Source organism: Hippoglossus hippoglossus, chromosome 8 (assembly GCF_009819705.1).
Source record: "Hippoglossus hippoglossus isolate fHipHip1 chromosome 8, fHipHip1.pri, whole genome shotgun sequence".
NCBI classification, from domain to species: Eukaryota; Metazoa; Chordata; class Actinopteri; order Pleuronectiformes; family Pleuronectidae; genus Hippoglossus; species Hippoglossus hippoglossus.
Window position 1 is genome coordinate 19,325,009 of NC_047158.1, and position 27,559 is coordinate 19,352,567.

Below are 27,559 nucleotides of genomic sequence, written 5' to 3' on the forward strand. Positions count from 1 at the left end.
AAATCTTAAACGCAAACTTAAAGACTAAATAATGTGATGAAGAATAAAGAGAGTGTTCCTCAGCCGGCATGAATCTCAACTGATGTAACTTTGTTGTTGTTGTTGTTGTTGTTGTTGTTGTTGTTGTTGTTGTTGTTGTTGTTGTTGTTGTTGTGTGTGTGTATATATGAACTAAGAGTATGGCTCCTTGAAAAAGTTGCTGAATTACTTTTATGACTGGATTTTTTATTTCTATTTCCTTTTCCTTTAAATGTCATTTTAACATGTTCTCATGTCTTCTTAAAATCGGTTTCTCTGCTTTCTTTGAATTACATTTTTATCTATATTGTATGTGAAGCACTTTGAAATGCGTTTCTTTAGTTTACTGTCATTATTATTACTAGTATTAATAGTATTATTATCATTATTATGAGTATAGGTCATATGCAGTATAGGTAATAAACCCCACCTCCACCATGTTAGTGGATGAGACACGCTCATGTTAAGTAAATAAGTACATGTAAGTACTCAAAGATGGTTTCTGGATAGTGGGAGGAAGTGGAAACGTGTCGTCCATCTTGAGTCTGTAACGTCAAAGGGGGAGAGAGGAGAAAGAGGGAGGAGACGGTGAACCTGGTACGTGTTCATGTGGTTGTGGTGTTGATTTGATACAAGTGATATTCACCATCTGGTCCTATTTTCCAAAATGATTGTCCTTCATTTTCAGGAAGTTTGAAGGTAAAACTTGCGAGGGAGCGAAGATTTATCGCTTCACAAAAATACAAAGGGAAGCAGAATAAGAGACTGGGACGGGGGAACAGGATCACAGGTGTATTTTTAACAGTCAAATTTAAAAATGAACTCTGTCTCTCTCTCACTGTAAAGACACGGAGCTCCTCCCGGTCGTTCCTGTTTACACGGAGGCTTCCTGATGATGTTGTGCTGCGTGTGTCACGGTCCGTCATCTGGTATTCCTCTCAGAAGTCACAACTCACGTGTGTATCCTGTGTGTGTGTGTGCGTGTGTGTGTGTGTGTGTGTGTGTGTGTGTGTGTGTGTGTGTGTGTGTGTGTGTGTGTGTGGAGCTGTGTGTTTACCTTATTATCTGATTTCGACCTTTATCCAGATTTTAGTTACACACCTTCCTTCTTGTTTATTTACTTCAACTTCTTACTTAGAATCTTTTCCAGTCTCTAAAGTCACCAGGGTCTCAGCGACCTGCCAGCTGTCCTGTGCCCGTTCACATACACGTTCACATCCTGGCAGAGAGGATATTACATCATTCAATCACACACTGCAGAGACACATTTGAAATTGTTGGTTTGTGAGTGGGCTCTCAGTGGAATGACACATAGCCAAAAATAGTTTTTAAAAAGTTCCCAAAGTCCCAGTACAGCCCCAAAGCCATGTAAAAAAAAAATATATATATATTATTAAGATTAGTGGATACAGTTTTTTTCATAGCACTGCTGCTACTGTATTTTGTTTTTATAGATTTGTATCACACCAGCATGGAAGTATCAAATTATACAGATGTGGAAAATTAATTAATGGATGTGTTCGTATCAAGCTGCCTCAAATTTCACACTTTAAATATGCCTGATTTATTTATTTATATATAAAAAAAATGCCTAGACTTGCCCCCTGTTCTGGATCTGCACCAAAACTCAATGAGTTGTTTCCTGACTCATCCCTCATCCTTCAATCAAGTTTCGCGGTCATTTCGTTTGCTATAGTTTTTGCGTAACCATGCAAACTAATAAACACAGATGAATTGGTAATAATGAGCGATAACAACATAATATCTCAGTTTAAACTCTGCTGATTTGTATTTATTTAAAATTCTACATACAGGCTTAGTCACCAGTGACTTTGACCTCAGTTTACATTACGACTCTCCCTCAGGTCTGATGATCAGAAAATAAAGACTCCACAGATCCACTGAAAAAGACACGTGACATAACTCATGTGACCCCCCCCCCCCCCCCCAGACGGGACACCTTTGTAATTTGGTAGCGCTTCTCTTTGTTGCTCTGCCATGCAGCTGTTCACCAAAAGTTGGAAATCCTCAACGGTGCCATAAATTACAGACGTCAAGTCGTCCTCTGTGATTCTTGGAAAGACTTTATACAGAGAGGGAATTTGCACACCTGCAACCCACACACACAATATACTGCACAAACATGCAAGTGCACACACACACACACACACACACACTGCAACAGTCCCTCTGTACGGTGTCTCACACACACTTTGCACAGACTTTTAATGTGTTGTTTGAGGGGAGGACTCTGTAATCAAAGTGAACAATCAGACAGGTCCGGGCAGCACAGACGTGGTGCAGCGGGAACACGGAGCGAATACAAAACCACGTCCAGAAAAGGCCTGAAATAACTCTGCTGTATACCTGCTCATTACATTATAGACGTAATTACTTATCTGATGGATTTGGGCATGGCGAGGGGAGGATGAAACAATGTCGGGATCCTCTCAGCCTGGCAAATACACTTTTATATACAATATCCAAGCATGTAATTATAGGTGCATAGAAATGAAAAAGTGAAAACAAATCATATGAGATGTTGTAAATATCCTGTGCATTTGCCAGTGGGACCGGTTCAGAGATCGGGACACAGAGGAACAACACGGAGGAGAAACCGTGTTGAATTAAAAGGACATAATGGTTTAAAAGGGGAGGAGAGGAAATGAGAGGAGTGGTGCTAAATGAGAGGGTGAGAGCGAGGTGTTAGTTGTTAAAGAGGTAGGGAGAGTGGAAACGGGGAAATCCAGGCTTTACCTCCCAGAAGACGGGGGGGGGGGGGGGGTGGCAGTCGAGGAGACCTGCTGCAACCGACTCTCGACTGCCAGCGAGGGTCACGGAGGACAGAGCTGCTTGGCATCTGCTGCAGCCGTGATTTCCATCCCCTCCTACTCCAGATACAATGAAAATTGTGTCTGAAAACAAAAGACATGTGCAGGAGGGGGGGGGGGGGGGGCGAGGAACTTTGGAGTGGCCCAGTTCAGCTGGGGAACTGTGTCAAGGATGTGATGCCTATTGAATCAGTGCTTCTGTGTGAGGCCTTGTTTGTTGGGAGGGCCCGAAACATAATGCTCGTTCCATGTTGTGAGTTTTTAAACAGAAGATAACAGCAGTCAGTTCATCACACGACAAAACTATCACATCTGTAGTTTCCTGCCCTCAACCAACATTCTTATCTGGAGCTTTTGGGATATGATGGCAGGTCATAGAGGGCTCCAGCAAACACATCTGACAGGACAGATGTGCACCCGTCTGTCTTTATCAATCCAGCTGTTTCGAGGCTGCATGAGAACTCGGGTTTTATTGTTTTAAACCTGTAAACACAACACAAATCAAATCTTTATGTTCCAAGTTTTTTTTCTTGCGTTTTCAGGAAGAAAATAGAGCGATTGGGTTCTGAGCGATTCCAAAATGCAAGTGACAAGTCAGAACTGAACCTGAACGCCTGTGTGAGGTGGCTTTCAGGCTCTGATCTGAACATCTTCCTGAAATTCTGTGGCAGGGCTGAATGTGAGAACTCCAGAAAAATGTTTATAATGTTTCTAAACACGCGACGGACACAAAAGTGGAAAACACAAAAAGAACACTAATTTCCCAGGATGAAGAAGAGGTGCTGCACATGTAGAAGACGCCGACACATTGGACAGACAACAAGATTCAAATTTATAAGTCATGTTCTGCCTCCTGCGAGACTGGTATCATTTATCTCTGCAATCGGGGAGCAGGGGAAGTTGTATTTATTCAGAGGAAGAATCAGATTCTTCAAACTTCTATTCAGCAGCTCAGTCGTAACGATGCTACACTGACGTATAAAGCGGAAGTCTCTTCTCCAACCTTCTTCCTGGACACAGTGTTTTAACAGCAGCTGCTCTGCCGCTCTCTCTCTCTCTCTCTCTCTCTCTCTCTCTCTCTCTCTCTCTCTCTCTCTCTCTCTCTCTCTCTCTCTCTCTCTCTCTCTCTGTTTAATTCCCCCTCCTCATCCTGCCTCTCCTCTCCCTCGTCTTCCTCTTCCCCCCTCCGGGTTTGTTTGTTCTCCCTCAGCTCCCAGGTGTCTTCCTGTACGACTCCGTGTTCCGCTGAGCCGAGGGCCGCTTAAGCTCCTCTTCCGTTCTGACTCAGGTACAGTACACTGACGGCTTCCTCTGGCTGCAATACGCACACAACACACAGATCAACGTGCACACACCTGTGACACAATGTCCACATGTTGAAACGCAGAACCCACATCTATACAGTAAAAGTTAATTCACACACAGACATAAATCGCACAATAAACATGTGAGATTCGTCGTCACACACACACACAGACACACACACACACACACAGACACACACAGACACACACACACACACACAGCTCCTTCTCCCTCATCCAACAATAACAAAACAAACCTTGCTTCCTGTGCGTGGGGGAACAATAGTAGGATAGCTTTGATGGCCAGAGGTAGTTTGTTGCAGACGCTCCCTTATCGGGCCCGACACCAGCAGATCACCGACACATCGTGGCCGGATCCGAGCAGGATATAAAACAGTTCACAGGGATAATATAAAATATGTGAAAGGTTATAATCGTTAACAGATAATAAATCGTTATTAAGACCTTGCTGTTGAAAGTATAGAGCAAAGCAAGATTTTAGCGCTTTCAAAAAACAAAACGAATGACTGTGTAATGTGAGATGAGTCATTAGCAGTGATGAACCCACAGAGAATTAATTAGCACCCAATTATTTCCTCTGTGCTACGAAGCATTGAAGCATCTTTCAGCTCATTGTTTTGGTTTTACAGCCCTCGGACTTTTACAACGTCAGTAACTATCTGGTGAACTCTGTGTTTAGCAGCTGGAGAATAAATAAGTATAAAGAAATAGCAGCTAAAAAGTTTTTTATTTCCCTCAAGAATTGGTGGAGACCAAAAACAGAGGAGAAAGAGAGTAGAGAGTTGTGTGTTAACGTGTCACTGGGTAATTGTCTAACTTGTTTATCTTTTATATCGACAGTGAAAACAGTTGTGATGTTAGTTACACCAGTGTAAAATGAATCAATCCACAGGAGTGTGATTAGTTTAGTTCATAATATTCACACATATGTCCAATATAAGTTCAACACACGTCAGTTTGTGAAGTTAGAGAACACCTGGGCTTGTCTGGTAAATGTAGAGACTCACATGTAAATACACAATGTTTCATCTCGTCAACATATACACACAAACACACATCACACACAATAATGACACATGCATTTTAGCCTCTTGGACACAGTAGTTGCATGATGAATATTTAACAGAAAAGAACAGCACTCAGTAACTAAGCACACACACACACACGCACACAAACTCACACAAACACACAGTCCCCCTCTCATCCCCCCCCTCTGTCGTCTCACTTTCTCCATGTGTATCAATACTCCCATTGATTCAATTAGCCACAGGCGTTAGCAGGGTCAGAGCTGTGTTGGGATATCAGTTGCCGGTGGCAACATCTCCATCAGTCCGCCCCCACATCCTACATGCAGCCCCCCCCCCGTCCCTTTGTCCATTCCCTGTACTGTATACCCAGTGATGCTCTCTGTGTTTGTATGTGTGTATCACTATGGAACTCTGGGTGTCAGCAGCTGTGTATGGCTGTTCAAGCATGTGTGTGAGAGCGACTGCGTGTGTGTCGTGCGTGGGAGAAAGGAGGCGATGAGTCATAGCGCACATACCAGCAGGACACAACAGCTCCCCCTGTTGCCGGGGCAGGGGAAGCCCCGGAGGTGTGGGTGTATTGTCTGGGAGAACAGAGCTAGGCGTGACATCATAGGATGTCTCGCTCCCACACCAGTCAGTGGAGAAGGTCGGGGAGGGGGGGGTGGGTGGTCATCAACAGGTGGAGGCCCTGGTTCTTTCCTTCCTTCTCTCTTTCTTTATGCAGGCGAGTGCAGACTATGACTAGTAAGAGCTCAGCTGAGAGTAGAACCCACAACTCAGCCCTGAGCTCTGGTGAAGACTTGATGACTAAAGCTCTCATCGGATTTTAACTTTTATGAATCAGCCGCACTGTTAAAAGTTTGTTTCTTTGGGATTTAGCAAGAGCTTTGATTGACAGCTGATGCCGAGGTGCTGATTCACAGACATCCACTGTAACACTGTGCAGACACATCTGCGAGGCCACGTTCATGCTCCACATCTGTTCTCCTCTGTAATGTCGGACTTTTGATCGTGCATTTTTTAGAAAAATCTCGGCTCGGAGAGAAAAGGAAAACGTAGACTATGATTTTCCTTTAATTAAAAGGTACGAGCTGTACTGTGACATCTCATGTGGTTGCATCTCTTTTAATTATGTTGCCGCGTTGTGTCAACATGTGTGTTCTCGCCCAGGAAACAGATTAAGCATCGAGAAACCAGAACAGCAGGTAAACTTTTCATCCAAATGTGTGAAATCAGCAACTGTGCGAGCTGAGCAGAGGGATCCACGCAGAGTGAGAGGACATGCAACACTCCTCCAGCCTCTGTACCTTTGTAGTGCGCCGGCCGAGTTCACTAAAAGACACACACACGTACACGGACATGTACACACAAGGGCAAGACGCGCACACATGCATCAACTCATACACTAAATCTCACACATGCACATGTGCACACACGCAGCGGGGAGAGGAAACTGCAACACAATGATAAGGTCTGGGAACACAATGGGCTCAGCAGTGCACAGACAGAAGCCAGGACCAGTTTAGCTCTGAAAGGTCAACAAGCCTCTCCAGGCTTTCATTCAGTTCCCCCAGTTATTATTGTTCAACATTATAATGATTACTCTGATGGCCTTTATTTTGCAAATGTGGGAGCCATCCGGAAATACCAGTGAAATATGAAAATGCAGGCCAGACCGGGGAGGACAGGGGGGGGGGAAGGTTACTTATTTTGGAGGGCGAACTTCTTTGACGTCAAGCTTCCCATGGCCTGGCCCAGCCTCGGAGTGGACTGGTTCTTCAGAGAGCTCTGGTGAGCTGCCAGTTCAGCTGACTCGCGTCCTCACGACGATTCCTATCATCACACTGAACGTGGTGTTGGGCGAATTATACTGAGAGCGCTTCGATGAATTCAATCATAACTTAAAGCTGCACAGTGAGACCTCGCTCTGCTGCATAATTTGTGTCTTAAATTTCTACTTCAAATAATGTTTAATTAAAAACTCTTATAATTCTTGTTGTTTACTGATCAATATACAAAAATAACCTAACGCTAAACATCTGATCGTTTGCGACATGATTTTTTCGCGGTAGTGGTAAATATTTCCACGGTAACAGCGACATCCACCAATCAAAGACATCGCTGTTACACCTGAGGATTGTGGGTAGTGTGGTTTCTCTCTTTGACATTGAGAATAAAATAATCTTGTAAAAAAAAGTGAGTGGGATTTTGACTTTTGCAACCACACTGTTGAGCGAAGCACATTTCTGAGACCAGTGACTCATGATGGATGAAGAATGTCTCACTGTCACTTTGTCGTTTTTAACTATTGTTCGGCGTCGATAAAGACGTCTTTGTCGTCCCACATCGCGCAGAATGAACCTGTGATGAGCCTCGACACTGTAACTGCATCAAGACGTCAATTCAGCCCGTGAGCGGCGCCGACCTCAAGGGGTAAATCTGAGCGAGCGTCTGACTGATCCTCAAAGCAGTGACGGAGCGGAGCGGGTCACATCCCACCGCAGAATGTCACAGCCCTCACATAATCCCTGCATGCATCTTCTGTGGTGACACAACCAGCTGCGGCCCTCTCCTCCTCTCAAGTCTTCCAACGGGCAAAAAGGTCATGACATTAGAGATGAGAGAACGAGGCTGGAAAACTCTCCTCGCATTATGCAGGAAGTCAGTGTGGAGAGTGGGATTACAGACATCAGGAATTTTCTTGAGGCCTCTCCGACCATGATGCTGATTTATTGACTGTGTCCCAGTTGAAAGTGACCTATGAGGTGGAGTTTTCACATCTGAGACTGGCTTTGTTTGACTGTGGCGAGTGGGCACTTGGTCGTTTGGGGCAGAAGCATGTGACCTCAGTCGGTGGCTCAGCTCACTGTCGTGTTAAGAGAATCATTTGTCGTTTTAGTCTTCGGGGGGGATTCGAGCCAATCCCATCGCACACTGGGTGAGAACCACCTCGGACAGGTCGCCAGTATATCTCAGAGACAAACCATTAATTCAAACTCACACAGAAAGAGCCGACCCAGGATTCGAACCATCAAAATAACCCAACATGTCACGCAAAGATATTCTTGCTCCATGCCAATAAACATGAACTCTGGCAAATTATGTTTTTTTTCTTCCCCTCTGGAAAATCACGACCAAAGCTCCAAAGCAATCCAAACCCTCAGGGGACAAACAGACTTTAAGAAATTGTTGCCAACATCTAAAAACAGCACGATTAAAAACAGAGAGACTTGGTTACGGCAGCCATTTTTCTGCGGAGACAGAAGTTTTCTCACGTCTCACAGAACCTCTGCGGCCCCAAAAATAGTTGTGCATCAGCGAGTTACACGTGAATATCTTCTCTAAGCTGGATGAGAAACTGTAATTGAAGAGGGTTGTTTTCTGTTGCCACGAGAGTGAGACTGTCTACGCTTTGTGCAAAAGCAGTAATCTTAAAGAGACAGACAATCGGAGCCTCATAAGTGCTAATGACTGTTTGCTGGTTTTAGGCAAACTGTCGCCTGTGGAGACCAAAAAAAGAAAAATAGACTGTTTCTTATCGTCTTTTGGGAAACGTGCACGTGCCAGACGGACCACATCAGGGAATTTATACATCGTTTAGAAGAAAAGAAAATAACCATATATGTATGAAACAGACGGGGGGCTACATCAAACCAAACCAAACTCCCCCAACTCCAAAGTGCACACTGTGCATGCACATAAATAATCCTGGTCGTAAAGTCGTAAAGTTTAAGTGCAAACCTCCACCACCATCACATCATACACATGCATTTAGACAGAGGCCTTGTTGGGGGGTTTCCAGCCATGGTGTCGTCTCCTGTACAAAGCTGATCCCGGGGGGGGGGGGGGGGTTCTCAAAAAATTGGTGTTGCTACGGACTAATGCAATCGGCCATTCTCTGAGGGCCCCCTCTCAGCTCTGGGGGCCCAAGGCAATTGCTTGCTCAGCCTATACCCTCTTACAACGCCCCCTGCTGGACATGTTCTGGTGTATTCACTTTGGTGCAGACAGGCAGGTTGAGGAAAAGGTGTGGAGCACATGGACATCATGTGGTGAAACATTAAGTATAATGTGGTCTTGTGCTTTGTATGGTTATATGAATTATAATGATTATAATGTCATTAATTGGACATGGGTTATCATTCTGAAGCCGTTCAGTAGTTCAACATGTTGCCAATAATCCAGGATTAGTTTGGAGTCTTATCACAATGAGGGTTCTGGACTTTATGCTCAACCAAGTTCACTGTCTGCAGCTTTAATATCTATCAAACAGACAGTGCCACTAATCTTCTTATTCAATTCTGGGCAAGAAATGTTAGTTGTGTCTCTCTGACTGTGAAGCTCTACACAAAGTTTTACAAGCTGCCTTGTGTGATGCGTTATGTGAAATATAAGATTCCTGGTGTTCCATGTTGGTGTCAATGCAAATATTACAAGTATCTGGACACAATGAAGGAAGGAAACTAGGTCTGTGTGTGTGTGTGTGTGTGTGTGTGTGTGTGTGTTAGTGTACATGTGTGTCCAGTGGCTCTGCATCGGTGCACATGTATGTAAGTGGGAGGGGAGCCCTGCTGCATTGTCCATGAGCTTTTTTGCCCGCTCGTTAAAATCTCATTTCTTCCCCCACCATCTCCAGACCACCACTACCAGCCCTCCTTCCTCCCCTGGTTCTCTGTCTTGTGTGATCAACAATAGCCTATTCTGTGCCGTCCCGTGCGAGTGGAGACACACCCAAAGCCAAGGCCACGGTGCGAGGGGAGATTGTTGGGTGGTGGCCAACCGAGAGGGACACTGGCTCAATTCTCGTCTGGGAGCAGAGATCCTGCCCCGACGAGAGGGCAGAGGAGGTCTTATCTGTTTGGCTATAAACTGAAGTGGTCATTTAGTGTGATTCCCCTGCAGTTGACGGGTATGTGGAAAGATTGTGGAACAGCTCAATACATTTGAAAAAATAACTTTTAATATAGTATGTATGGAGTCAATGGTAACACCTGAACACCACCATGTGTCCAGAGTGAATGAAAACTAGAACAGCTGATTACATTCTATGATCGGCTTTATACAGGAGACGGCAACGAAACCATGGTGGGAAACCGCCTAGTTAGGCCTCATGCCACTAGCTTTCAGCCAAAAGGTTAGTTAAGAGGTTAGGTTGGTGGGTTTGGTAGAATATCTAAATGCATTAGGTTTGGTTGGATGTAAAGGCCGCCCAGGAGGGCCACACTTTGGCCTGGGGCCCCCAAAGTCCCTTGGAACGCCCCTGCCTATATGGTAGTGCAAATGCAATCAAACCAAACCAATCAAAGCACTGACAGTTCGAACACTGTAACTAGATTCACTTTTATTTAACAAATAGCATCAAATATCCAGTTTAACTCATTTAAATGAACACATTTTGAATAAATTGGGGGGTGAGGTATATCAACCCTGACCCTGCTTACATCTGCATGAATGTGAATGAGCACTATACTGTATCTCTGTGGGCTCAGAGTTGTGGGCAGAAAAGATTTCCCCCAAAGTTTCATCTCCGTATGATTGATTTGTGGGAGCCCCGAAAAAGTCCCCACCTCCTCCACGCATATCACAGAATGCAAACACACACACACACACACACACACACACACACACACACACACACACACACACACACACACACACACACACAATACATGCCCTGATCTGAGCCACGGGCTAAAGGTCGCGCTATCGACCCGTCATGACAATCTGAGCCTATAAGTGCCACAGCTGAACCCCCCACACACTCTAATGCCTCGTCTGATAAAGCCCGACTCTCTTCATTGTCCGATAACATAAATATGACACACCAACACACCATCTGAGGGCCCCGTCTGCACCGGCCAGCCTAATTATATAATTATCCCTTGTCTGATTGTGCCTGTGCAGCTGAGACGAGGGAGGGCCTTTGTGTAGCTGGTGGAATGCGGTGTGCTTGGCATTTTTCAGCAAAAGGGCAGCTTTCTGGAAGCCCCTGCCAAAAGGAGGGGAGAGGAGGGTGAGATCACGGCTGCTGGTGCCCACTCCTCTGTCTCTATCGCTCTGTCTATCTCTCTGGGACTCTTTGGCTTGTCTCTAAGATCTGCTCAACAATCCCATCTCTCTTCTGCACCTATCCGTCAAAACCCGACGCGATCCCGACGCGGACAGCCCGACCATTTCTAAGCCTTGTAGAGTTTGCGTTATTGTCTGATTAAGTGGCCTTTCGGAGTGGAATGAACAGGATTTGGCTCTTCGGTGATAAGAGCTGACAGGTCGCGCTGTTGCGGAGAAGCCGAGTGGCTGAAGGCGGCCGCTCCCGATGTCTGATAGCGAACTTGGAGGCGACTGATAGAAAAGCATTGCTATTGTTTCTGTTGAGGGGATAAGAGAGACGAGAGCACGAGCAGGTGTTGGGGGAGATTACAGTATAGGCCTTGAAAGCACGACTGCTCTTACCTCCTTCTTGACTCAAAGTCAAGATCAACAAGGCAAGTGTCACATGAGCCATGTTCTCGTGCTACAATAGAGGATCCAGACCTTTTTCTGACATTTACATCGAGGGCCTCTCAATCTTTGCACGTTGCTCCTGGGGATTTTATGAGTTTTACTGCCTTATCAGAGGCCTTTTATACTCACTAATGAAAACAGCAGGGTTAAGGGTATTTTGGCGCCAAAGCTCGCCTTCTGAATTCCTCTGTATGAGCTGCTATACAATCTGGAAACATATTCTCATTTCAACACTGGCAGACTTACACTTTGACACTGATTTAAAGCTCCAACAGCAGTTAAATCATGTGCCAGATTCCTCAACGTGCCAAAAAGAAAACTATGTTTACAACACATGGCAACCCAAGTTCTCCGGCTCTCAGATCATCATAATGTTGTGAACTTTGTCAAGTCAGAGCAAGCTGAGGTTCATGTCGCCAGTCTGCTGCAGTAAACAAGTTTATCAGAGGGCCGAGACATCATTGTTCAACCACAAGTGTGGGTAGAAGCTCTGCCTGCCGTCTGCAGCAGAAACACTGGTAACTAACGGCACTTGAGAAATTCCCATAGAATTCCGAGCCGTCCGTCTGATCCCTGTGCCCGCTTGTCAAAGCCCCCCTCTGGTGATCACACAGCGTGGAGTATGTGAAAGAATGCTGTCAGGACGGAGCTGGACACTGGGGGCCCAGTATTCCCATCTCAAGCTTCTTTACATGCCCCCAGTGGTTTTTCTAATGACATCAATAAGCAAAGTGAAAAATTTGATCACCAAGTGCGACCAAAGACGCTGCCAACAGGCCCTGAGACAATATGTTTAGATGAGCAGAGAACTTGGATGAGAGAAACGGTCTGAGCGCCGGAGCCAAGACTCGGACCTCGCCCACGATCAGCGTGGCTGTGAGAGCGCCATTATTTTGTTCATCTTAAATAGCCCTGACAAATTGTGCTGAATGTAGAACCTCTGTCTAAACCAGAAGCATCTTCCAAAAACATGCTGGCATGGCACCAGAGCTGCATTTTCCCATCAGTGAAATGACCGCCGGCCAGCATCGCTCCGCCAGGGCGCCCCCGCTGTCCAGTGCAGCTCCTGAAGATGTGAAAGGCATCTTCAGCGCGCAGGTAAGATTTTATAATCACAGAAGAATCTGTATTGTTGCAGAAAGCTGATTTAAAGTCTCAATAAACACATGAAGCTATGATCAGGGATTTTTGCAAAGTGCTTTAAGTGGTTCATGACGTCATGAGGAAACTCTTTCTTTTGCTAACCTAACATTTCCTTCACACCATCCTCCTTTTCTCCTTCCCCTTCCTGTGATGTATGTCCCAGCTGACAGGTGGTGAGCGAGGCTGAAAAACACCTGATTTTCAGTGTCTGGGCACCAATCATGAGATCATTTTACAATTGGAGACAAAAATATATATAATACAGAGTATAAATAAAACTATCAAGGTTTTTTTACTAAAATATCAGAGGAGAGGGAACTACAAATGCATGAATGCTTGACTGGAGCATGAAGTTAACTTCCTCTGACTGAGTTCAAACTGTGCAGAGTGAAGTGCAGTTGAATGGTGCCACCATGTGTTAGCATGTCATCACTACTACATGGGTGAAGTCAAGGTTTAGAAGCTCAGAAGTGTCTGAAGAACCAAGTTGATCGATTCATTAGTCAACTGATTCATATTTTGCTGCTATTTCAATGGATTAGTTCTAATCATTTGTAGAAAGCAACACAACCTCTAGTTCCAGACGTTTTCAGACTGTATATAAAGTTCAATGACTTCATCAAAGGTGATGTCAAATGGTCCCCATTGCCTCCATGTTAGTGGAAGGGACTGGGACCAAACCAAAAAGTCAAATAGATTTTTCTCAAATATCTGTGATATTAGGTAGTTACACATTTGACATTTGGTTCCTGTCAATAAGATATGACAGGAACATTACCATCATAATTTATTACAACATTATAAATCCTCTTTTGTAAGAGATCAATTTAATTACTGAATGAAAACCACAACAAAAGAGATGTTTATTGACCTATTTATCTTTATTGAGGTATAAGGCAGTGTTCACAAAGCCACAGTGGCCTTGTTCACGTCAGTGTGTGTGTGTGTGTTTCAGAGCTCGAGCTCAATCTTGACATCCATCTTTGCTTTGTATGGCTCCAGCAGGGGGCGTACTTCTTCAGACAGGAACCTGGTCACCTAAAAAATAAAAAAATACACATTACAACTTGCCTCCTGCGTGCTCTACCCCTCTTGAATGTTTTCCATAAACACTTACTGCACAGTAAACACACTCTTAATGGCAGAGAAGCAGTGTGGACAAAAGACAGCTGGTGAAAAAAGATGCTGTACCTGCTGCGGAGCGCGGCCGATGAAGGTCTTGGGCTCCAGCAGGGCGTCCAGCTGGCACAGGATGGGGGCGAAGTAGGGGTCTTGCTGAACTCTGGCCAGAAGGTCGTTATCACCGCCCTCCTGTTTGACCACAGCTGCTGCCTCCTGGGACAGAACGCGGATCTTCTCGTGGCAGTCCTGAAGGAGAGAGCACAAAGATGGAGACCTGGGTACAGAGTTGATCTGATGTACACTACATGTGGAGCTGATCGAGGATTAGGTGAGGTTCTTGAATTATTTGGTCCATACAGATATCCCTTGCAGCTTAAACAACTTCCTCCTCCTACCTGTCTGTTTCCACCAGCCTTCACCATGGCCATAATGATGTTCTCTGTGGCCATGAAGGGAAGCTCGTGGCGGATGTGTCTCTCGATGACTTTGGGGTAAACCACCAGTCCCTCTGTGATGTTCTGCAGCGTGGTGAGGATGATGTCTGCTGTGAGGAAGGACTCGGGCAGCGAGATCCTCCTGCAATGAGTTCAGTGTCTCTGCATGAGCCCATATCTGGAAACCTTGAGTTTACTCAGTCACAACCGGCAGCTTGGAGAACACATACAACCGAGGATCTTTGATAAAAGACCAAACTCAGAAGAGTAATCTAAAAAAACTGCAGCATGTAGTAATGCGAAGGTAACTAAGACTGGGGTGAATACACGTCTCAGGTTTGCTGACCTGTTAGCGCTGTCGTCCAGTGTCCTCTCCAGCCACTGCACCGAGGCCGTCTGCAGTGGGTTGGCCAACAGCGCCACCAGGTGTCGAGCCAAGCTGCAGCAACGCTCCGCTCGCATGGGGTTCCTCTTGTACGCCATGGCACTGGAACCTAGGGCGGGGGAAGACAGCGTCATCTCAACATCAACAGGATCAGGAGAGTGAATGATGTTTTCATTATAGGACAGCAGCAACACAATGATTTATTATGCTACTGCTCTATTTTTACGTTATTAGTTATTGCCATAAGACAAATGTAGAGATAACTGTAAAAGGTTCATGCCAGTGAATACGAGGTTACGTAAGAAGTGAACAAACCGATCTGATCTTTCTCAAAAGGCTCCTCGATCTCCTTCAGGTTGGCGAGCAGGCGGATGTCGGTACAGATCTGCAGCAGACACATGCATCAAACGTGAGCTTCAGCAAGTTTACCTGAAATGTTCAAGTCAGCTTTGAAAGTCAGGAGAGAGTTGTAGGTTTTATCACAGTGTTGTAAAAAAAAATGACCCAACCTCCATTTCCACACCACTAGATGGAGACATTTGTTAATGCAGCTTTACCTTGTGAACAGTTGCTCCCAAACTGGCCAGGCTGGACAAACAGTCCACGTCCACCTTCCGACTGTACGTCTGGCCCGTCACCAGGTAGGCTCTGGGTGGGATGGGAACAATATCATGAGGGCAAATAACAAAAGAAATCTCAGTGACCGGGTTAATAATAATAATACCACCCATATTTTATTTCTAAAGCCCTTTTCCACTAGTGATGGAAACATGAACTCCACTTCAGGCAATGGAAAAGGATCCAATCCCCTTTTTTAGCGAGTTCACCTGCTACTTTTGATGTAAAATATGCTAAAATTGTGTGATATGGACGATACTGGAAACAGCAGGAGGCAGAACTAACTTTTTGAAGCCAGCCATCTCCGTCACCATCCTGTCAAGCTCCTCCACCTGAAAAATAATGATTGGTACATTTAGTAGATGGGAAGACAACAATTGCTTTATCAATACATTTCTAATTGAAATGGAATGAATGATGATTTATACTTTGTCGTGGTCCCCCTGAAAGAGCTGCAGGAAGCTGGCCTGGGTCCCGGTGGTCCCCTTCACCCCCCTGAAACGCAGGTCGTCGCGGGCTCTCTGGAGGTTCCGCATGTCCATGGCCAAGTCCTGCAGCCACAGACACGCTCGCTTCCCGACTGTGGTCAACTGGGCGGGCCTGCAGAGAGCGAGAGGCGCAGACTTCAGAGATGGAGCCCAGCAGCAAACGGACACAGAGAGGAATGACCAGAGGAGGGAAGCTGCATTCAGACTCACTGGTAGTGTGTGTAGCCAAGCGTGGGGAGGTCAGCGTATTTCTCTGCAAAGTTCATCAGTCTGTCGATGACTCTGGCCAGCTGTGGAAATCAAAACAGGAGCGTGGCACTGAATCATTGCATAATACACTTAGTGCCCAGGCAGCACTCGCATGTCGAGCTTATGTCTATTTTTTGTGATGAAACATTGCGCAAGCCGAGGTGATTATTTCTACACTGTTGACTTGTTATTAAACAGCTGAGGCACCGAGTCACAATGCCCCTGATTCCACTGATGTCACAGTGGGCCTGCTCTCTGGCAAACAGCTGAGCCTCACCTTAGGCAAGAGGATGTCGAATCCGTCACGCAGCATAATCAGATCCTGAGGAGGAAAAAACACAGCGACTTACAGAAGATGAAAACTTTTAACGAAAAGTAAATACGTAAACAACCCAACTGTGGGGTTGTGTTTTCTCGAGGGGAATTTATCAGACATCTGGGAGAACTTGGAGACTAAATACTGTGATCAGGCGATAGCTATAAAACTCATCGTGATTACAGTGTTGTCTCCGACGTAGCAGGACGTGGCTCCGAGGTGGATGATTGGAGCGGCAGTGGGGCAGCAGTGTGCGAAGGTGTGCACGTGAGCCATGACGTCGTGCCTGAGCTTGCGCTCTTCTTCGGCCGCCATGACAAAGTCAATGTCGTCCGCGTGGCTCTCCATCTCCTGGACCTGGGCGTCGGTGATGGGCAAACCCAAAGTCTGAGGAAGGAGAAGAATAAAGGCTGAGATGGAGTGAGGAGGAAGAAGACGAAGGTCAACAAGGGAAGTTACGATTTAAGTTCAAATTTATTGGGTTGGTATTTCAAATCAAGGGCATGAATTTCAGAACGTGCAGCCAATTATAATCAAGATCCATTAGGAGTGAGTGACTAAATTGTCTAAATTGAAACGTTACCTTGATTAAAATTCTCTGGGTTTGAAAACTGTAGGAAACATTTTGGATGATGTCAGTAGACACGTCAATAAAATATATATATAACATAGGTTGAGTTGTTTTTAGACATTTTAATGAAGAATTGTTACAAATTATATCTGATACAGTTTTCTCCATGAATCATTGAGTAATATACAGATATTCACATCATGTTTTCTGAAATGAAATGCACGTTACTTTAACTGAACTATCACAGATCGCTCTGTGAGGACGGTGAATGGAGGACAAATGAAACAAGATCTGTTCTGTCTTTTTAAACGGTCCTGACAGACATGTGGCGTCCTCGTGAGAAGACGACCAGTGTCCTGATTAGATTGGTGTGTCCTCTATTAGGACACAGCAGTCACGGGACGGGACCACAGAGCAGGGTTGAGGGAGAAATTGGTCCCAACCCCTGGAAATACATCTCTCCGTGCAGGTTACAGCTCAGTTCAAGAGGTCAAACTCTCTGGTGTCAAAGGTCACGACAGCAGGGAGGCTAATTCCAAGGCAGACGATGTAAATGCAGGGTATTTGAAGCCAAACGAACAAACAGGGCTACAGCTTGGCGAGGTTATAGTAAAACGCAGCCTCTCAGGAGGCAGTTTCCAGTTACCGTGACATTTGTGCTCGCTATTTCCACACACCAAGCGCACAGGCCTGACTCTACACAGACAAACTGTAGAGCAGCACCGATCAGTGTGTGCATGTGTGATGTGTGTGTACAACAGATCATGTGGGAGGGTGTGTAAACAGTTTGCTCATCATGGGGGGAGAGGGTGAATAGATGTCTGCTGAAATCATCTGTATCTATGACTTGACTCAGCGTACTTTGTGTCTGTGAGATAAAACCACAGTTTGATCAAAATGGTGAAACAGTTTGAAGGCTACATGTCAACAGAGGATAAACTTCTCTGATAACCTCTGAAGCCACCGTGACAGACTGAGCAGCCGAATGTGGTTTTAATCCCACAAAACCCTGAACGTGACCCAAGGGGAAAGAAAAGAGACGGATCTGAGGTTGGTCACTGCAGGATTTGGACCAATTCTATTTTTTATTGTTATATTCTTTATATTTTGTATAGTTTCTTATACCTTTACATCTTGTTTGGTGTGTTATGTGCCTCATGCATTGCTGCTGCTAACACATTAATTTCCCCAATTTGGGATCAATTAAGTACATCTACCTACCTACCCATCTATACATCTATCTATACATATAAACATATATTAATTCAACTGTTTCTCTCAGTGTGTGTTTTGCTACGTGTGTGTTTTAGTTACATTTGTGTTTCTTAGTTACATGTTATGTGTTTTAGCTACATGTGTGTGTGTTTTTATTTCAGTGTGTGTGTGTATGTGTTTTTAGTTCAGTGTTCCTCTGGGCTGCAGCTGACAAACTAAATTTAGATCAGGGAACATGAGAGGCTCTTAAAGGTCACACTCTACTTCAGGTCCTGGTCTCAGACACACGCGCACACGCGCGCGCGCGCGCACACACACACACACACACACACACACACACACAGTTTTCCCTATGGCGGCTACACACCTTCTCCGCCTGGGCCAGGTAGATCCACAGCTTCCTCCAGGTGCTGAACTTCTTCCGGTCGCTGAAGTTGAAGGCCATCTCCTTGCTGGCGTACCTGGACACCAGAGGAGAGCGGTACTTCATCGTCTCGTCTGCCGCCTCCATGTTCTCTCAGAGCCGGAGGAGAACTCTCGGCACCTTCCTCACAAACACACACACACACACAACGCGGCAGGGCCAGCACACTTCCCGCCTGCTGACATCACGTGGAGGAAGCGGAGCGTCGTTTTACGACACCACGTGGTGACCGTGTGCGCGTTCACGTGGAGTCGGAATAATCCACCCAATTGAAGAAATAGATGATTATGATGACATTTCATGATTCAGACTCCGGGTGTTGATGAAATACACACAACAAATACTCAAGTAAATACAAAACATCAAAATAAATAAAACAGATGAATATTAATATGTTGATATAAGTTATAAGTTCAATAATGTATTATTAATTTATTTATTGTTTCTATTTATAAGTTAATTTCATTCATCGAAACACCCCAAAAATCTCAGGGGACCAAAAATAATATTGACAATGAAAGAATACATGAAATATTGATTCCCTATTTGAATTGCATTATACACAGGCAGGGTCTATATTTAGCTTGAATCTTATCACTTAACATCGTAAATTTTGAGGGATATTTCCTTTACTTAATAACAATAACACTAATAAAACGACTAATAAAACTACTACTAACAATAATAATAGTAATAATAATAATGATATCTTTATTTGTAGCACTTCTTACAGAGAAAGTAAGTTACAGAGTCCTTCACAAATAAAAAAAAAGCACACAAGTAAAAGAAGAAATAAAATAAAAACACTAAAAGCCCAGGATTGAACACAGAACTTCGCTGCAGGAGGTAAAACAAAGTCCACAGCATTTCTGAATTGTTTGCTACTGCAAGGTTTAGTCTGTCGGAAATGTTGACAGGAGCTGCTGACAACATCAATTGAACATGTATTACAATCAGTTCTAAACAGCAGCTCCTAATGTGACAAAAAAGTTTACAAAAATTGTCACTTGCAAACTGCACATTCATTCCCTACCGGCCCTGAACGCCATGCTGTTTAACCAATACAGATGTTTTTATGATTAACATGCATATTATTGTTGATATGCCTGTCACACCTGATTATCTCATTAAACCTTTGTTACTATGTAGATATATATAGGAGAAGGGTGTCAAAGTTTTGTTTAAACGTGGATTCAACACATTTTGTGCACAGCGTCCATGTTTTTCCCCCACATTCTGGGTTCAAAGCACATCAAAGAACACACTGAACATTGACGTCCCAATTTGGGAAATTGCTCCTTCCGGGGAGCAAGTGAACGCACCGTGCGCACGGCCCAGTGGTCGCGGACGTGTCGCGTCCCTTCAGTGATTTTCCTCAAAATAAACCGCAGGTCCAGAGAGAGGAAACTGCGTCATTAAAAAACTGTGCGACAATAGCTTCTACACAACGTTTCAATGTGGTCATTTGATAATTGGAAGATGCAGCCATCAAAATAATCCTCTGTCTTACGTGACTTCCCCCCGTGTCCGTGAACGTATCTCAACACACAGCTAACACAATTAACCTGATCTGGAGCCAAGGATGAGCTCAGACACTCAGGGTGATTTATATAATACTTCTCTTCTGCCTCACATGATGTTTCACTTTTCGAATCCAGTTCAGCTACATTTCATCTCCCGCTATTTATAGGAGCTGTTATGTGTGAAGTGTTGCATGTCTTATATCCATATTTAAATGTATTCATGCAGTATGCATGCCCTCACTGCCTCACATGTTTCTGTGTCTGCAGGCATCATAGAAATGGTTGTGTTTGTGCATGATGCAGCAGCTGGGGAATACATCCAGCTGTAAACAGAGAGAACAGCTCCCCCCTCTCTCCTCCCTCTCCCCCTCTCTGTCTATCCATCTTTCTATCTGTCCTCCTGACTGCAGTCTGCATACAGTGCCACACTGCTGCTGCTGCTGCTGCTGTGTGATACAAGCGAGTGGGAGGAACAGCTTCCTCTGTTTTGCCTCACAAGAAAAAAGGAAAAGAAAATGACGAGACATCTTGCTAGAGCTGCTGCTGCTGCTGCTGCTGCAGGGGAGGATTTGGCTTCCCGGCTCCTGCATTGCACAATCTTTCCCATCTGTTCAGACAGATAAATACGAGAGGAGAAAGGAGCGCTGGAAGACGAGTACAGAAGGGGAGAGAAGAGGAGGGAAGAGAGCCATAGTAGTCTGAGGGGGTGTGTAAGATAGAACAGAAGAAGAGGGAGAGAGGTTGAGTGGCAGAGGGGGTGTGAGGAGAGGAAGGGAGGCAGTAGATAGATAGAGTGAGTCACACCGCAGTAGAATGAGGGTAAGAGTGACGGAGAGAGCCGAGGAGCATTTGAGCTGCCACCCTTCCGCACGCCACCCAGGATCCGTCGCTTTCTGAAGAGGGAAGAAGAGGAATCCACCGTGGAGGCGAGAAGGAGACGGAGGAGGGGGGCAGAGGAGGAGGAAGCCAGAGGTTCTACACACAAGATGGCTGCTGTGTCCTCTGCCTCTGACACTGGTAAGTGGGTTTTTTGGTTCTTTGCAGTGCAGCCTCGCCGCACGTTCCCCCACCATCACCATTCGTCCACTCACTGGCAGCATCCAGGCACAGCCATGCCATGTCTGGACCACATGTCTGCAATAGTGGGGGAACTGTTGCTTGAGACAACTTCCTGTGTTTAGCAGCTCACATGGAAAGTGTCAGCAGCAGCGAGTAACCTCCCACTATCCTGTCCTTCTGTCATCCTCACAGAGCAAACATCTTGTCATTCTTATTTCTCTGTGATGCCAAAGCATTTGTACTCTTACTCGTGATTCCGTCCATGTGCCTTTTCTCTCCGGAAGGAGGTCGAGGTTCCACCTCTCTGACCCGATTCTTCCAAAGGCTAATGACGAAGGAAAACAAAGAGGAGGCATGCTGGGAGCAGGGTTGAGGGGCAGAAAGGGGGATGAGGACACGAATGAATGGAGGAGGCAATGAAAGAGAAGAGGTGTAAGGTAGCAAGGAGCCCGGATAAGATGATGACAAGGGGAAATCAGAGGAGTAAGGGCAGAACAGAGGGATAAGGAGTGCGACATGAGAATATATTGGTGGGGAAAAAAGAGCAGACATATCCTCATCTCTTAAAAGTACATTGGGGACAAGACGAAGGAGGGATTGAAACCGATACGATAAAGATAATTTCCTCTGAGGCCCAACTGTGCTGTGGACATCACTCAACAAACCCATCCTCCTAGAGAACTTCAGTCTCATCTGTCTTTGTTTCAACAGGTGACCCCAGGGGCCGCCACCCCCCTGAGCGCAGACTGCTGATCCTAGGGGGCCCACAGTCCGGTAAGACCTCAACTGCCAACACCATCCTAGGGGACGAGGTCTTTGACGCCGGGACGGAGACAACTCACAGCAACGTGGGCCACACAGAGATCTATGGCAGACGCGTCACCGTGGTTGATACTCCACCATGGGCCATCCCAGCTGACCCAGAGGAAGACACTGAAGCTGAAAACAACAATGACGATGCCGGTGCCGAGTCGGACAGTCAACCGCGGCCACCGCCGAGCCTGGACAGTGAGGGGCCATGCATGGGGGCCATTCTTTGTCCTCCTGGACCCCACGTGATACTGCTGGTGGTGTCGGTCACCCAGCCCTTCACTGACGCCCAGAGGAGGGCCGCAGATGAGCAACTTGGGGCCCTGGGTGGAGGGACCTGGAGGTACTCCATGGTGATCTTCACTGGGGTGGACAAACTGCCAAAAGGTGTCTTCATTGAGGAGCACATATCCAACACTGGAGAGGCCCTGCAGTGGCTGGTGGAGAGATGTGGAAGCAGGTATGACGTCTGTTTCCCCCCCTCTCTCTTCTCTGGTTCCTTTCACAAAAACAAAGGAACATGTGTTGTTGTCTGCGTCGATTCTATGTTTTCTATATAACCAGAAAAAACAGAAGTAATGACTGAGTCTTGTGGTTGTAGCCTCAACAGCAGCAGAAGCAGTTCAGCAGTTCAGCAGAGGGACATTCGTTGAACATAGCAAAGTGTATTTGCAGGTGTTGGGGAATATACCACTGCATATGTGAATAAAGTTGTGTAAGACTACTTGTGACATCAGAGGGAGCTGTACGGAGTCTGATTCACGGCCTCAAGTGACGTCACGAGAGTCAGTGTTGGTTTGGCCTGAAAACGACAAGTTTGCAGCTGCTCTTCCTCTCTGCTGGAGGCTCTCGCTTCAGCTCTACATTAGCTTCTTCCAGCTACTAATTATAGACTGTATATAAAGATGGACGATATGTCTCCTGTTCCTCCCGCTATCAATACATTCAGCCAGAATAATCCCAGATACAGACGCCGGCAGCTTGCACATTAGAAGCCAAACTTACCGTATAAAATTAGCACATGAACACACCCCACCCCCTAATTACCAACCCCTTCCAAACTCCCCTCCCACAGTTCACGACCCTGATGACATCACTACACCTTTAGGGTTTTTTGGAAAGCTCACAGAAGACACTCATGGACTCATGATGAATAACCTGAACCATATGTCTAACAATGGCGAACACTGTGTCTCTCCACCTGTAGGTACCACGCCTTTGACAACACTCAGAAGGAGACGGAGGAGAACACACAGGTACCCGAGCTGATGGAGAAGGTGGAGGAGCTGATCACTGACAACCAAGGTTGGTTTTTCACGTGAAGAATTTGCTTTTTGTGCTGTGATACACAAACGGATAAGACAGTATGTAGAGCAACGTTTCTGCAGCTTCAATCTTATATAATTTCATCATTAATGAATACACCAATTGTGACGTAGAGCCGACTGACGACGGTTTAGTGAATAATTCATTGTTTTTGTTGTGCAGGCTGGTACTTTGAGGTGAACGAGCTGATTTTACTGGAGGAGGAGCAGGCCAGGAGAGCGCTGGAGGAGGAGAGGATGAGGATGGAGGAGCACGCCAGACAGAGGGATCAGATGATCGGAGGACCTCCCAGAGGTGTGTGTGTGTGTTTGTGTGCTTGTTTTTGATACCGCTTTAGGACATTTTCCAGCATAATCACTGACCTTATCATGACCAGTAGACCCCATGGGGACCAAAACCCAGTCCTAATGAGGAAAACTGTCATGTCTGAGATCCTGGTTATAAGGTTAGGCTGTCCTTAATGAGTGGAAGTCAATGCAAAGTCTTAATAAGGTTAGCTGCACGGGCCTGTATGTGTACTAGTACAGATATATTATACCTTTGTGACGACTATCTTGAGCTCATAGACCTTACAGAGTGAGGACATCTTGGGGAAGTTAAGACATTTTGGCCGGTCCTCACTTTCTGACCCACTTTCAAAGGGCTGTTTGAGGATTAAGACTCACTTTTAGGGTTAAGATTAGGTTTAGGTTATGCATAGGGTAAGGATTAGGGTAAGGCATTCAGTTGTGATGGTTGGGGTAAGGGTTAGAGTTATGCCATTGAGTGTCCTCGCTAAGATAGAAGTACAACGTTTTGTGTGTGTGACTGAATGATTAATGGGTTGAAGAAGAAAGGCCACTGCACAAGAATTGGTGTTAGGAAAGAGCTTACTCATGACTGATCAATATCTGCCTCTGTGTTCTGGGCAGAACTGAGGCTGCTGCTGTTGGGCTGGAAGGGCGTTGGAAAGAGCTCGGTGGGGAACGCCATCCTGGGCCGTCGGTACTTTGAGTCGGGCCAGGAGACGGAGCTGTGCCTCAGGAGGCAGGCGCTCGTGTCGGGTCGCCGGATCACCATCGTCGACACCCCAGGGTGGGACTGGTTCTCGGTGAGGCGCACGCCGAAGCGCATCCGCCAGGAGTCCCAGCGTGGAGCGGCCCTGCTGCGACCCGGACCCCACACGCTGCTGCTGGTCCTCCCCGTGGTCTCGTCCCTCACGGCCAGGAAGAGGCGAACCCTCCTGGCCCACATAGAGACTCTGTTCGGGGACAGCGCGTGTCTCCACACCATGGTGCTCTTCAGCTGTGGTGACTGGTTGGGCCGCACGCCCATCGAGGAGCACATCCTCAGAGGCGGGCGGGAGCTGCAGAGACTACTTGAATACTGTGGGAACTATTACCACGTCCTGGACAGTAAGGTCCCCGGGAAGGACAGGAGTGTGTCCGCCCTGCTGGATAAGATAGAGGAGATGATCCGGGAGAATGGAGATAAGGCCTTCCTCCCCATTCAGACTGAGTGGTGTAAGTCATACACTTATTTTCATGTATATTTTGCACATATCTGCACCTGCATGTACAGTATGAAGTTCTAATATGTCTGTGTTGCATTTGACAGTGAGCGAGGAGAGCTCCTACTCCTCAGATAACACCGAGCCTGAGGACGACTGTCGAGGATGCCAGGTCCAGTGATGCAACCTGCACTAAAAAGGAAAGTGACTTTGTCTCCGTGATCCGAGTCTCCGGTAAAGGCCCAAACATCACCTCATGTTAGTCCAACCTCATGTAGAGATCTCTGTCCAAATCTGTGGAGTCTTATGGTGAAATGAAATGAGGAGAAACTCACGGATCACTGGGCAGACTGGTCAACGCGGTCCCCTCAGACCCAGGAGGAGGAGAGGTATTCTACTTTTTTGCTTCAAGGGTCCAGAACAAACATTGACCCCTGCTCATGAGCATGTTCATAGGAATCACCTGCTGCTAAAGAGATCCTGGTTCAACTCTGCAGAGTAAAGAATTACTCATTATTGCAACTCTATGTGTTCAGGCTGCACTGGTAATATTATAAACTGGAAGTGAATAATCAAAACCTAAATCGGTTTGGAGGTTTGCAGCAAGTCAGTCACTTGGTTATTGGAGGAATAAGAGGAATGTGTCTATGGATGTTTCTTCAGTTTTGGATGGATTTTACAGTGTAGTCGTCATCCCATGTTTCAAATGAAAAACCAATCCCATGTATACTGGAATATGTGTGCACCAGTGTCAAACTAAAAAGTCAGGAGGGTCTTGACTTGTTTGTGCACTTCAGTGACACAAAAGTGAAACGTGGTAATTTCCCAATCTCTCATTGGAGCAATATTAAGATTTTCCTGGTTAATATTTGATCCGTTCTGCTCAGGGAGTCGGGGTTTACTTAACTCCTCCCGGGTGAAATCTGGCTCATTTACCGAAACTCTGATTAACGCTGATTGCAAACCTGCTGACGTGAGTCACGTATCAACTCAAATTGGTAGAACAGAGAGCCGGTCTTTGCACTTTGGTAGAAATTTGTCACTTTGGTTCTCTCGTGCCAAAAAGTTAACTGAAACCATCCCAACTAGTCAGTATATATTCTTTATCCCACCTTCGCTGTAGCGTTCATGCTCAATAAGAGCTTAAGCGAGGCTGCCATGAAACTATGTGCAGCCTCAGATCCCCGTGGAGCTGCTCGGGCTGGCTCTGCTTCGCTGTTTGTGGTCGTGCATCTGGTGCATTTATCGACAAGGTAAGATTCAGCTTCGTGCCTCAGCATCAAAACGTAAGAGTGGGAGTGCAGCCCTGCGGCAGGGCACTATCCTAAAGGCTACATCAAGCTTCCGCATGCTGCAGAAAACAACATAACCTCATGAACCATTCGAGCTCACACAGGGCTTTTGCTACCTTTTTCTACATCCTCGAGACATCCTGTCATCTGAAGTGACATTTTGCTAAAAAAAAAAAAAGGATTATATATGAATATATATATAAATTCAGCTCTCAGAGGCATGTTAAGACATCGCATGCAGATAATTGAGTGCCTATAGAGTTGAAGGCAACCTCACTTGTTATTGCTCCGACTCGCGCTTGAGCAGGTCTTTGTGAATTTCTGGTACGACGACATCACAGCCCTCTACCTTTACAACTGCAAAAAAAAATAACTAAAAGAACAAAGTGGATGGGGTAAAAAATGGACTCTGAAAGTTACATCGAGTGAGGTTCTGTCAAGAATGGAAGTATTTGGACAGTTGCACATTCAGGTTCTTCGGGACCTCAGCACATTTGAAGTAAAATAATGAATAAGGCGGTAAAGTGCCAAGTCCCGGCTTTAATTAGATTAGGTTTACATCAATATCGAAGCTGAACCACGCTGAAGCACAGAGCCCGGAAGAACACAGAATGTGCAACTGTCCAAATACACCGAATACAATATGTGACTGATACCACTGCCATGCTGTGAAATGTGATTTTATACAAACGATGTAGCCTATAACAGAAACCCTGACACTGCTTCCTCTGTGCTTTTACTGACTCCGTGCTCCATCTAGTGACGTAGGCTACTGCAGCTGTGACCAGCATGACTTTCTCACACATTCATTCAGAGTCGTAGTCCCACTCCACGTGTGAATATGTTGTATAAGCGGTGTATATTTACTGTGTAAGATATGTTACATATGTCGTAGGCTTGTAGCTGAGCATTTTGCACTGTGTATCACTTTACTGTAGCCAAGGTGGCATTACTTCCTGTGTGGTCCTTCGTACGTGGTGATGGCGTCATCAGTACTTTGTTCATCCCCAGACAACAATAAAAAAAAGATGTGGATATACAGTACTGCTGTGTATTTTTGGCTTTTGTCTCATGATATCAATTCTTTTTTGGGGAGTTGGTTTGGGTTCTAGGCAAGATTACACAAAAACAACTGAACGGATTTCCCCCCCGAAACTGTGGAAGGAAGGATGTGGTTTGTGTCAGGGAAGAAGACGTTAAACTTTGGTGTGGGTCCGGATCAGAGGGGAGGTTCAGGATTTAGTTTTTACTTTCTTTAACATTGTAAGATAGGAACTTTTTCAACATTTTCACTATTATCCCAGGGATATAATTCATGGATCTTGATGAAAATAATCAGGCACATTAAGCTGAACACAAGCCGTGAGTCCTTGTCTCAGGAGGGATGTA

The 27,559-nt window shown here is 45.7% G+C and overlaps 2 protein-coding genes across 11 annotated transcripts; one reads left to right on the forward strand and one right to left on the reverse strand.

Annotated features, from left to right (window-relative positions):
• Nucleotides 1-995: 995 nt before the first annotated feature.
• Nucleotides 996-18,915, reverse strand: adsl (adenylosuccinate lyase). Of its 10 annotated transcripts, none has more exons than XM_034593705.1 (13): nucleotides 18,615-18,915; nucleotides 16,645-16,848; nucleotides 16,423-16,467; nucleotides 16,107-16,186; nucleotides 15,837-16,008; nucleotides 15,694-15,740; nucleotides 15,348-15,438; nucleotides 15,106-15,175; nucleotides 14,752-14,899; nucleotides 14,367-14,547; nucleotides 14,041-14,217; nucleotides 13,796-13,887; nucleotides 996-1,025 (listed from the first exon to the last, which is right to left on the reverse strand). In XM_034593705.1, the coding sequence occupies exons 1-12, from the start codon at nucleotides 18,756-18,758 to the stop codon at nucleotides 13,801-13,803; spliced, it is 1,446 nt and encodes a 481-aa protein (XP_034449596.1). In that variant the 5' UTR covers nucleotides 18,759-18,915; the 3' UTR covers nucleotides 996-1,025; nucleotides 13,796-13,800. The 10 variants fall into 10 exon arrangements, with proteins under 10 accessions (XP_034449596.1, XP_034449592.1, XP_034449597.1 ...); XM_034593701.1 differs by having other exon boundaries at nucleotides 1,011-1,029; XM_034593706.1 differs by lacking the exon at nucleotides 996-1,025 and adding an exon at nucleotides 1,027-1,045.
• Nucleotides 18,916-20,538: 1,623 nt separating this feature from the next.
• Nucleotides 20,539-27,214, forward strand: si:dkey-110g7.8 (GTPase IMAP family member 8). Its single transcript, XM_034593696.1, has 6 exons — nucleotides 20,539-21,211; nucleotides 21,965-22,523; nucleotides 23,271-23,368; nucleotides 23,552-23,683; nucleotides 24,301-24,891; nucleotides 24,986-27,214. Exons 1-6 carry the CDS (start codon nucleotides 21,181-21,183, stop codon nucleotides 25,057-25,059), a joined length of 1,485 nt encoding a protein of 494 aa, XP_034449587.1. The 5' UTR covers nucleotides 20,539-21,180; the 3' UTR covers nucleotides 25,060-27,214.
• The last annotated feature ends 345 nt before the right edge of the window (nucleotides 27,215-27,559 follow it).